Source organism: Ambystoma mexicanum, chromosome 12, assembly GCF_040938575.1.
Source record: "Ambystoma mexicanum isolate Mex_15411 chromosome 12, UKY_AmexF1_1, whole genome shotgun sequence".
Classification (NCBI taxonomy): Eukaryota; Metazoa; Chordata; class Amphibia; order Caudata; family Ambystomatidae; genus Ambystoma; species Ambystoma mexicanum.
Window position 1 is genome coordinate 470879973 of NC_090936.1, and position 13016 is coordinate 470892988.

Genomic DNA, 13016 nt, shown 5'->3' on the forward strand with positions numbered 1-13016 from the left:
CTTCAATAGGTTTGTGGTGGAAACTGGATGGCCCGAGGTAAAACGGATTACGTTATTTCATCGAGGACTTCGAGGAGAACTCAAAGATGTTTTGGCTCAAGTTGTGAACCCACCTCAAGACTGTGCTGAATATATAGACTTAGTGGTCCAGTTAGATCACAGACTTCAGAACAGAAAGGCCGACCGAGCCAAGTTCGAGAACCGGGTGTTGGTTAAACCCAACGCTACCCCCAAAGGATCAGATGCCTCAGAACCCATGCAAATTGGAGGGGTTAAAGGACCCTTGACTCAGAAGAAAAGAGAAAGGAGATGGCAAATGCAATTGTGTCTATACTGTGGAACTTCGGGACATTTTCTACGGGATTGCCCTGTAAAACCACCCAAGAAAGTGGTAGGAGCTGCTGATAAAAGCCATATGGAGTCTGACTCGGGAAACAACCACGCCCGACAAGCGTAGAGGTCTGCTTGCCGAGCTTGAAGAAGGATACTCAGACCTCGTACTTTATCATACCAATGGTCCTTATAGATCCAAGGCAACCATCACGTATACACGCAGTAAGGGCACACATTGATAGCTGGGCCATAGGAAACTATATGGACCACGAATTGGCTTCTAGGATGAATCTACCTCTCTGCAGAAAGACCACTTCGGATGTCATAACCACAGTCAATGGAACTGAAATTGCCTCTGGGCCTGTAACTCATTCCACCGCAGAGATGACACTATTGGGTCAGGATGGGCATCAAGAGACTATTGTGTTTGATTTAATCAAAGCCCCGCAGTTCCAAATAATACTGGGGATACCTTGGTTGGAAACACATAATCCTTGTATTGATTGGCTAGGGAAGAGAATAACCTTCCCGGATTGTGCACATACTTGTTACCCGAAAAAACCCTTGAACGAAGGCCTGGCCGCAGTCGCTAATCCAGTCGTGCAGTTACCTCAGGAATATCAAGAATTCCAAGATGTTTTCCAAAAAGAACAGGCAAACACCTTACCCACCTCACAGATCACACGATTGTCAAATCGATCTCATACCCGGTGCACAACCTCCATGTAGTAGGATCTACGCCCTTACTGAACCTGAAAACCTTCACCTACGACAAAACTTGGACCAATACCTTGCCAATGGCTTCATTCGTCCATCCAAGTCCCCTGCATCTTCAGCTTTGTTCTTCGTGCCAAAAAAGGAAGGTGACCTCAGAACGCGCATAGACTACCGCGCATTGAATCAGATCACGGTTAAGAACCGATACCCATTGCCTCTGATCCCCGAATTACTAGACCAAGTAAAGGACGCTTGCCTCTACACTAAATTAGATCTCCGAGGGGCATATCATCTGGTACGTGTGAAGAAAGGCGACAAATGGAAGACTGCTTTTCGCTCTAAGTATCGGTTATTCGAATACCAGGTGATGCCCTTCGGGTTGTGCAATGCACCAGCAGCCTTCCAGTATTTTATGAACAATGTCCTTCGTGAACTCATTGATGTCTGTGTTGTCGTATACATAGACGATATTCTAGTGTACTCCTCTTCTGAATCAGACCATATGAAGCACGTTCGTGTAGTCCTAGAGAAACTACGCCAGCACAAGTAATATGCAAAATTGGAAAAATGCGTTGTTCATGCTACGGAAGTTGAATTCCTTGGATTTATCCTGACTCCAAAAGGAGTCCGAATGGACTCTTGAAAGGTGGACGCAATTCTCAAGTGGCCATCAACCAGTTCAGTTAAAGGAGTACAAAGCATGCTCGGATTTGCTAATTTCTACCGCAGATCCATTCCGGATTTCTCACATGTTGTACACCCTATCACAGCACTCTTGCGAAAAAACAAACGCTTCTTGTGGACTGAAGAAGCTGAAAACGCCTTCCAAGAGTTGAAAGCGAAATTCACTTCTGCACCTGTATTAAAGCACCCACGCCCTGAACTTCCATACATAGTTGAAACTGATGCATCCAGTTTAGCCATGGGAGCTGTCCTGTCCCAGAAGGATCCTGAAACTGGTCAACTTCACCCAGTAGCATTTTGGTCCAGAAAGTTTTCGGCACCCAAGTTAAACTATGCGGTTACCGATAAAGAGTTATTAGCCATCAAATCCGCCTTCAAGGCTTGGCGGCACTATCTTCCCGGTGCCAGGCATACCATTATTGTAATCACCGGAACTTGCAGTATTTAAAAACAGCCAAGGCCCAATCGTCACTCCAACTTCGATGGGCATTGTTCTTTGCCGAGTTCCATTTTTTGATCACTTATCGACCAGGCTGTAAAAATGGCAAGGCAGACGCCTTATCCCGGATAGGGATGGGAGAAGCATATGTGAACCCAGAACCGGTACCTATCATTTCAGAGCAAATAATTCTTGGCATAACTACTCTACAGACACTAGAGGATATTCTGGTAAGGATCCAACAACTCTTCGATGCAACAGCCCTGCAGGACTGGGTAAAGAAAGGCCCGGACTACTCAGTCATCAATGATCTACCTTATTATCAAGGGCGACTATTTCTGCCACACAAGGAACTACAAGAACTAGTCATCTCCAGTTATCATGACATCCTGATGGAAGGGCACCCAGGTATCGCAAAGACTGAAGCTAAAATTAAGAGACAATTCTGGTGGCCCACCTGGCGAAAAAACATAAAGTCATTTGTAATGTCTTGTGGCATTTGCGCCCAAAACAAAAGTCAGAAGAAAAAACCAGCTGGACTTTTACAACCTTTGGATATCCCGCCTACACCATGGCAAACCTTATCGTTAGACTTTATTACAGACCTACCTCCATGTAATGGATTTAACACCATTCTAGTTACTGTGGATCTTTTTTCCAAGATGGCCCAATTTATTCCTTTAAAGGGATTACCTTCTGCTTCAATCCTGGCCAAGGAGTTCCTCGAAAACATTGTTCGCATACACGGATTTCCTTCCATATTGGTCTCTGACCGAGGTAGTCAATTAATTTCACATTTTTGGAAAAAATGTTGTCAACTGGCACAAATCGACGTGAGGTTATCAACCAGTCACCACCCCCAGAACGATGGTCAGACGGAGAGGACCAACCAGACTCTTGAACAATACCTGCATTGTATGTTACACCAGACTGAAGGTAATTGGAAGGACATTCTATGGATTGCCGAATATGCATACAATAACTCTGTACATTCTGGAACTGGACAAAGCCCCTTTTATACCATATACGGGCACCATCCTCGAACCGCAGAACTTGACTCACCTCAACACTTAGAAATGCCTGCAGTTAACCATCTGCACGCTACTATTACACAAGCCTTTAAGGAAGCAACTGAACATTTGAAGCAAGCGAAAGAAAAATACAAGATAAAAGGCTGATCAGCCTAGAAGTGATGCTCCACAATACCAGATTGGGGATCAAGTTTGGTTGGCCACAAAACACATACCTTTAAAGGGAACGCGGACCTTTAACTCTAGATATTTGGGACCTTACTCTATTAAGGCCATTATCAACCCGGTGGCCGTCAAATTGGAATTACCTGCTAGTATGCGGATTCACCCCGTCTTCCATGTGTCGCTTTTGAAGCCAGTACAACCTGGAACAAGACTAACCAAGCCACCTGACCCCATACTTGTAGATGGGGAACCCGAATTTGAAGTTAAAAGTATCCTGGACTCCAAAATGGTTAAGTCAAAACTTTTTTATTTAATCGACTGGAAAGGCTACGGACCACAAGAAAGGTCATGGGAACCTAGTGACTACGTTCATGCACCTCGGTTGGTGAGAAGATTCCACCAGAATTTCCCAGACAAACCAGGACCAAGGGGAAGAACGACTTTAGAAGGGGCCTTGGGGGGGGAGTGCTGTCATGATGCCTACCCCCGGGCATCCAGACCAAGTCCAGCAACACCGGAAGCAGGCATCATGTTACCCAGAGAAAGCCCAGCAACCCTTGTTAGTGGCTTTATGGGTACAATCCTGGCGTCTATGGCGCCAGGCTTATATGGGGGAACAGTCCTGACGCCATAGGCGCCAGGCTCATATGTTAAAACTTACCTGAGGCAGACCATGCTGCAAGAGATCCAAGCCCATGTGAGGCTTGGAAGGGACTACTTTACCTAGGGACTATTTTGTTACTCGGGTGTGGTTGTGGAGGAATACTTACCTGGAACTACTTTGGAGGCTATTTAAACCACACCCGAAGGGCAGCACACGCTTCGTGTTATTCTGCATCCTGCAGCGTAACGCTCACCGTGCCTGCAGTCAGCATCCAGCCTCGTGCCACGGCCGCCTCGAGTCCAGAACGCCCAGAAAGAAGGGAAAGAAGAAGAAAGGTTAGAACAAGAACATTTTTGGGTTTCTTACCTGATTCGAGATTCATCGCACCTTTGAACGAGAAAAATACTTTATTTTAAACACGGCGCATCGCCAGCAGCAGCGCCACGCCATACTCACCGTTCCTCGCAGCATCTCTACGATCCGGCGCTGTCTCCATCATTAAGTTGCCGCATTCCAGCACCTAAGGGGGACAAGAAAACAACAAGGTGAGCCAAGGGGAAACAAATAAGGACAATCTCTTGCCACCATATACTTACCTGATTTTACCACCGGAGGTATTATTCACCAGCACGCCAAACCTTCTTACGCCGCACCTGTAAGAAAAGAGACAGCAGCGAGTTAAACTTTGGCATCATTTAACGGACAGTGTGGGATAGCACAGACTCTTACCTGAACGATTTCAGCTGCCACAGAACTATCTTCTTTTGGGTCTAAGCTGCAAGATAAACAAAGGAATTGGACAAGGTCGACTATTCAGACATTTTTTAACTCTTTAGAACTATATACTTACGGCCCTTCGTCAGGAGTTTTGGAGCCAAGATTTGTCTAGAACTCTTCCAATATCCTCAAGCCAGTGAAGTAACTGGCCATCAACGCGCCCCTGCGTTCCTCGCAGGATGGAGAGCTCATCATTCAAAACTATAAGGTGAGCTTAGTGAACGGGAATATCAGAGGTGATAAATGGGGATGCAGTGAGGGGCTATTACTCAACTCTACGGGTGGCTAATTCCCTTTCTCCGCCTTTAGGAGATTACTTCTACTGGTCAAGCAGACGAAGCTAGGTGGGCCAGTCCAGTCAGTCATCTCTGCACTACGCATCACGTTGGTGGAGACCGTGGCTGTCCAGTTGCGCCCGACACCTCTGTGGGAACCAGGTGAGCGTAACACCCAGTCCCAGAGACCTGCTTTTTATGCAGTTTTCCCCCATTCATACAGCCTGGCTGTCAATCACATAGCAGGGTGGCTGGCCTGGCAAGGCCAGTCCCCTTAGCCAATCAGACAAGAGTGCGACTTGGGTTGCTATAGCAACCCATGGCAGGGGTCCGAAGATCCTTCCCTCACATCCTGCCCCTCTAGACTATCAGGCACCTTAAGGAGGGCTTCTGTGCAGAAGCCTGCGAAAGACAGCTAATAAAGGAATCATCCCCGGTTTGGCGCGTAGAGTAAAACACGAGAAAGACTTTAACAAAAAGAAATGGCAAATAAACCCAGCCAGAACCAAAATAAAATGTATTTGGTCAAGCAGGTTTATGTTCGAGGGTACTATAATAGTCTAAAACAATACCACGTTTATATGATAACATCGCAGTAGAAAAGTTCAGGTAGATACCACTGCCACCAGACAAGTCTTAAAGTGAAGGGAACAAAAAAAGGCTCCAAGAGGTTCAGACAAAAAGGGATAGGAGTTAACCCTTTCCAGTACTCCATGTAAGCTGGGGTGTACTGGGTCTGCAATTTAAAGTGGCTATATAAAGTTAATGGCAACTTTACCTGTTTCTGGGGGACAGTAGTCAGCCCCAGAAGAATGGAGTCAGAGGGAAGTCTCAAAGACAACCCAGTGTCACTGCACTGAAGGTGCTGTGTAACACACACAAAAAGTGGTGCACTTGGAGTAGGTGAGGCTCCAGTGCCCAAGATCACACAAACGGTGAAAACACACACAGCAAAACACATGTAAGAGTGGGAAAAAGGCTCCCACTCTTACCAGGTGAAAAAAATAAACCCTAGAAATCCAGCAAAGCTGCTGAGGGACTCATTGGGTAAGGGGAATCAGCCATTTGAGAATTCTCCCTAACAATAGCACCTTCTGTCTATGCCTCCTCGGTCACCACTGCGTCCCCAGTGGTTGGTTTGGGGATCTCCACGCTCAATGAATCCCCCATGCCGTGTCAGATTGCATGCTGCAGGGTGCAACAACTCACTGTTGTTGCCTGACCTCAGACTGAGTTGGCTATTCGTCCAGTCCACCACAGCGTTTCACTCTGTCTCTAGGGTCACTTGTGCACTGCCCCTCTCCTCAGTTGAAGCTGTTCATACAGTCACTTGTTTGTGTCCTTTGCTGCCGCCATATAAGTATTATCCCCAGCCCAGTGTGCACTAGGTGTAAACTCCTTCCACTATGTAGGTTTGCCACTTCTCGTCTCCGTGCTGCGTCCTGCGTGCCTCTGCCGCCACTCCACTAGGCAGCACTTGACCTCCTGCACTGCACCTCAGTGTGCCCCACCACCTTATCCAGGTGGGACCGTGCCCCCAGTCTGTGTTCGCCGTCTTGTGTCGCTCGCCCTGCAACAGGGCCACACCATGCTCAGCGCTCCCCTGCAATGGCCCTCGTTGTGCGTTCCGCTTTATCCCGTTTGCCATGGTTTGCACCGCGCTCTAGTTCATTGCCGGGTGAGCACTGTAGTGTGGCTCAGGACCCTTCTTCACAGCCCTGGGTCCCCCCAGTGTCCTTTTGGCTTTATTTGTACGTAGCCAGTAGGGCGTCCGCAATCCATTCACCTCCCCCCACTGCGGCACTTAGCCATTCTTCTGTCATGCTCTCGGGCACCAATACGCCTCACCTTGCATGTGCTCAGCGTCGTTGGCGTATTTTCCAGCATTCCAGTGGCCGTTCCGGTATCTACTTCCATGGATGTCTGTAGCAGGCTGTCGCAGTCCTGGCACAGGGTGTATTCGCTTTTGGCAGGTCCAGGCAGCTTCGCTTCAGGCAGCCGATCCAGTACCTTGGAGCCCTGAACAGTCGCTTGTGCGACTCCCACTAGGGACCCACCACTTCTATGGGCCACTGGGGTTCAGGCGCCGGCAGCCCCGTTGTTGTCTCTCGCTCCTCCCCACGGCCAGTTTCAACTCACGGCTACGTCCGCCATCTTGCTTCCTCATGGCCCCAGTCTTTCGTGTCTTCTCCTGTCTGCGGGAGGCTTCGGTTTGGGATGGGACCGCCACACTGGTGTAGACAACCCCTTCACACACCTGCGGGTCGTTGCATTATCGTTCAGGCACCACTTTATCGTATATATGCAGGATTCTTAACAGGATCGAGATGGTGCACCGTCAAAGCACCTCCTCACTCCATGCGCTCAGTCCACGCCATCGCCTTTGTGTGATGCTCGGAAGCGGTAGTCTGGGATGCCATGAAGCCAGTGATCAGGGGAGTGGTAACAAGGTGGGCTACAGCACAAACAAAGGTGGGACAACTGCAGCAACATAGGCTGAAGGAGAAGGTAGCGGCCATGGAAGGGGCACATAAAAAGAACCAATCAGGAAAGACAAGCAGAGAGCTCAAAAAGGCTAAAGCTGTGCTGGAAATGCATCTGGCAGATCGCTGTGCCAGAGCATTGGCATACACCAAATAGTTCTACCACATGAAGAGTAACAAAGCGAATAGGTTCTTAGTATATAAACTAACAGAGGTACACACCCAAAATAACATCTCCACATTAAGAAACAAAAACGGGGCCCTACTGTCCTCAGAGGACGACAAAAGGAGTGCAATGATGACCCACCATAGTGAGATAATGACAGGGAGCTCGATTGACAAGCAATTTCAAGCTAACTATCTGGCCAACTCCCCAGGAAGGTCTGAGAAAACACCACTAGAACCCCTTGTACTCCCCATAACCTTGGATGAAGTGAAAGAAGCCACGAAAACCCTGAAAAACGCAGCCCCATGCCCCGACGGATTCCCTGCAAGGTTTTACAGGGTGTACGCTCACATCTGAGCCCCCCAATTTATCATGCATTTTAACTCCTACTTGGCAACGGGGAGCATCACACCATCTATGGAGGAATCCCTCACTATGCTCATCCCCAAACCGGACAAAGACCCAGAGGACTGCGCATCCTACCGGCCCATCACACTAATGAATAACGATGCAAAGATCTTCTCCAAGATCCCCACAACCAGACTCGGAAGGGCTCTCCCAGATCTAATCCACTCAGATCAGACAGGATTCATCCCGGGTCGCACCACCCATGACAACATCAGGCGCACCCTAAAGCCAATCGAAAGTGCCTCTAGAATGAAACTAGAAATGCCTGTAGTCTCACTCGATGCCCATAAGGCATTTTACCTATTAGACTGGGGTTACATCCAGATGACACTAACTCATTTTGGTTTCGGCCTGAAGTTTAGCAAATGGGGCATGGCCAACTATCAGCATCCCTCCACCTCACTAAGAATGAATGGGATTCGATCCCCTAAGCTCCATATCTCTCGAGGTACTCGTCGGGGCAGCCCCCTTTCTCCCATAATATTCGCTCTCTCAATGGAGCCATTTGCAACCAGAATATGAAATAACACACACATACAGGGGCTACAGCTGGGGGAAGCCAGTACAAGGTCTCCATGTATACCGACGACGTCCTCCTCTCCCTAACACAGATCGAGCACTCTCCGGAAGCACTCTGGCAAGATATCTCAGCATTTGGGGAGGCGTTGGACTTCAGGGTCAATTACGGGAAATCAAGGGCCTTGGGAATAAACATTACCTGGGAGTGTAGAGAAACGCTAACAAACATTAGCTCCATCCCATGGGCTAAATCAGAAATAGCCTACCTACGGGTCAACCTAGCAAACAGAATGGAGAGGGTATACCGGGCCAACCTCCACCAGCTATTCCGAACCCTATTAAAGGATATGGAGCATTGGCATAAACATGAGGTTTCATGGCTGGGGAGAATTGTTGCACTAAAAATTAACATGGTCCAAAGGCTGCTATATCAATACCTGGCGCTATCAGTAACCATACACCCAGGAGAGCTCCAAAGGCTGCAAAAAGGGGTCCTGAACTATGTCTGGGGCAAGAAAAAGCCAAGAATCGCAAAAAGGGTTACGCTCAGAGAGGCAGCGATGGGTGGCCTGGAGGTGCCAGATGTTCTTAGATATAGCCTGGGGGCCCAACTATCACATGCTTTCACATGGCAGTCCGACACTAATACAAATAGAAGAACATTGGTGCTCATCACCTCTATCCACCCTATCACACCTCACGGCATCCCGCAGGGCCCTGGATACCGGCCCGCTAACAGCCACTAGAAACACAGTCCAATGCTGGAAAAAGGCAGCAAGCCAATTGGGATGCAGGGGATCATTGGGGCCACTCACTCCAATAAACCAGACTTCACCCCCGGAGTCGAACAAGAGACATTTAGCAAATGGGGCGAGGGGGGCAAACCCTTTTGGTCCTTTTAATTAAGATAACACATTGTACGATGAATGGGATGGAGAATACTTCTCACCAAACAATAAGACCAACTTAGAAAGTTGGCAAATGTCTCTGTTTTTATTCTCAATTATCTAAAACAGGGAGTACAGCGGACGACGCACAACATGATCTCAAAGCATTTCATTAAAAACCTTGTCATACATGACGTCATACTACGTGTCAAACTAAGAAAACCTACGAGGGATTGTGATAGGACTAAGGGGAGTATCTAAGTATACTTTCTATAAGGGATTGGATTGTGATTGGGTCTCAATAGTCCGGTGGGCATCTTATTCCCTCCCTTAGTGCAAGTCATTTTCAATAGTTATTAGAAACACGATATACTATTGACTCTCAAACTATAAGGCCTTTCGTTATATGGCCCTCTACAATTGGTTGGCACGCTTGTACCCTTCTGGAACATTTGATTCTCTAGCAGCACGTAAGCTGGTACCCCAGGTGCTGGTGGATGGACTTGATCGTATCTCGCCACCCAATTAGCCCCATCTCTCTCATCAATGGCTGTCTGCCATTCAGATTGTCTTTGAACTTGCCCTTGTAGTCGCTTCTCATCTCTCTGGGAATATAAGGGAATGTGCTCATGTTATTATCAAGGTTCAGGTCTGCATGCCAACTTCTATTTCCATCTTGAACTCTCGTGATCAGAGACCACAAATCGACCCATTTTCTAGCATTTACTTGTCCTGAATAAAGAAACTTGGTACTCATGGTGTTCTTTCTTTGCAACTTAACAAAGGATGCCTCAGCATTCTCAAATTCACTGTTCTTCAAGGACTGATAACCAGTTTTGGCTGCCCTAGCGTTTGACACCAGGCCAAGCAGTTTTCTTTTGGTCCATCTTCACGCTTCGGTTTATTTCTTTGCTGCGACACACACACACAGCTATCAATCCTCCTTTCTCCACGGGTTGAGTTTACCAAAGTTTTGACATTGAATATCCAGATTCTATATACATATGCATATATTGGCGGCACCGCCTGCAGTGAATTCACTACATATAGCCAGCCTTTCTGATTAGCCTACTTGCGTTACAGCATCTGTACAGTTATAAAACGACTTGTAATTTTCTGCAGTGCTTCGCACACATGCAATCTTCATTCCGCACATGAACGCCTTCTTAATTCTTTACTTCACCATCAGATTCGATAAGGTCCATGCCTTTTCTTCTTCGGTTATCCTTATCAGTGTGTCACGCTCATCCTTTGTGATGTCACCAGCCTCTTCTTTTCACCTTTTCACAGTTCTTCTGGGTTTTCCCTCAGGAGACCACTATCTCTCCGGGGATACATCACATAGGGCTTTCTCAGTGGATACTTTGTCTCAAAGGCTCTTCGTGTAATGGGTACCATTACAGGAGTTGCACATGTCGCAATTTCCAGTTTCCAACATATAGTCAGAATATGGGCGGGACTTCCTGCAGGGGCATTCAGCTGTTCCTCTACAGGGGCTTGAGGCAAATTAAGGAATTCTACACCAATGGAGCACCATTCTCCTTTGAAGAAAGCAAAACTGAATTCCAAATCCCAGAAACCGAAAGATTCCGCTATGCACAACCTCGGCACTGGATGTCACAACACAACACTAGAACGCATGGGAGCAGAGAACTGAACCAGCTGGAACACACACTAACATCAACGGCCCCAAGGGGGAAAACATCAACCCTATACAAGCTCCTAGAGAAGGGTGACCCCAATAAGAAAGAGAACTATATGCTCAGATGGGAGAGGGACTAAGGAAGAGAATTAAAAATGGAAGAATGGGGGCGTATCTGGACCCGCATGCACAAAACCTCAAAATGCATTACGAACAAGGAGGGGGCGATGAAAGTATGCTACAGGTGGTATGTCACCCCGGAAATCCTGAACAAATGCAATCCGGGGTATTCCCTGCTTTGCTGGAGAGGATGCGCGGAAACGGGTTCACTATTCCACCTTTTATGGTCATGCCCAAAATCAAGGTTATATTGGAAAGAGGACTTGAACCAGATTAAATCAATCACGGGACTGACAATTCCATGGGATCTGGAGATTATGCTATTGGGCAACACGGGCGGGGGGACATTCCCACTCAAGGGTTACCTGGCGGGCTTGATTACCCAACACCTCACTGCAGCTAAAATCACTAACGCCCGGCTATGGAAGCATCCTGAAGGTCTGGCAATCCCCATGTGGTGGGTAAAATGCTGGGATTCAGCAGGGGCAGAGAAAATAACGGCTGCTCAACTGGGAATCATGGGGCAATTTCACAACACCTGGGCCCACCTTCCTGGACTATGCAGAACGATTCCCGGGGATAGTGCGACAACCACCAGCATCTTGATGATGTACGAAACATTGAACTCTTAATCTCTTCCCTGCCCAACATTCGAAAAACAGTGAACGCACTGCCCTATGTTGTTGTGATTGTGTCACGTTACTAAAGTGTTTCTGCACATGTACCCCGATTTGACCGGATTGTAAAAAAAAAAGTTTAATGTAAACTGGAATACACTTTTAAATTAAAATAAATAAATAAACTACCCTGTGAAAAAGCAACAAGAATTGTAGTCCCTGTTAAAGTCTAGCATTGCTTTTTTCACGGATATCATTTATTTTAAATCTGCTCTCAACAGGTTGAAAGCTATGGACAAAGAGACCCGGACTGTCCACAACATGGTAAGACAGGAGGTGAGATGTTACATATGTGTGTGGACTGTCTGAAGCTAGCTTCCTTTTGGTACTTGGTATTTAAACACTTATCTGCCTTGACACAGAAGGAAATTATGTGAAATTGCTTTATGATAATTTTGGGAAAAAAACTAATCTCTGACCACCGAGTGAGTGATATCGAACATGTTATCATTTTCATTTATGATTGGCATGAACTGGGCCAAGAAAATGCCTACTGATATTAATGAGATGTTATATATGGGCAGGTACAAAATCATATAACCGCAACTAAAAATGACACCTGTACATTTTCTGCTTTCTGGATCCAAACCAGTGAATGGTATTACTCAGTAAAGGAATGACTGTAACTGTTGGCTTTGGATCTACCACAAACTCTCCATTCGCATCTCTAGCATAAGCAATATTTATTTTTTTTCTGATATTTAGGCTGTTGTACTAGTTGAAGGTAAGAGGTGGTCGATGGAATGGTCCATTAAAACACCTGCTTTTTCTTGGAGGATTTTCTTTTTTGATTATTCTTATTTGCTGTACTGTTTGTTCCAATTAATACGTCAGGAGGTACCTGACAACGAGGGGCAGCCATATCAATCGATTTCTTGTAAGTGCAAGACAATATATGAGGACCGAATAAATAAGCAACCAATGTTTTTCTCACTTTACCTTTTCTTCGTGCTCTCCTTTGCCAGGTTGGGAATCTTCATGAGGGAATGTTATAACAGGTTGGGGCACAATGTCATCTTCTATGTTAACAGACATCTGCTCAATACTTTCAGATGAAATATCCTGTAGGGAAACAACACAATGGGGGTA

The 13016-nt window shown here is 46.7% G+C and overlaps 1 protein-coding gene across 1 annotated transcript in view; it reads right to left on the reverse strand.

Annotated features, from left to right (window-relative positions):
* The window catches only part of LOC138513680 (V-type proton ATPase 116 kDa subunit a 4-like), a 4716919-nt gene that overhangs the window by 485921 nt on the left and 4217982 nt on the right, over window positions 1-13016 (reverse strand). The window contains exon 27 of the mRNA XM_069628745.1: window positions 12867-12989. Within this exon, the coding sequence (XP_069484846.1) occupies window positions 12867-12989 (123 nt within the window). The remainder of the gene's footprint in view (window positions 1-12866; window positions 12990-13016) is intronic.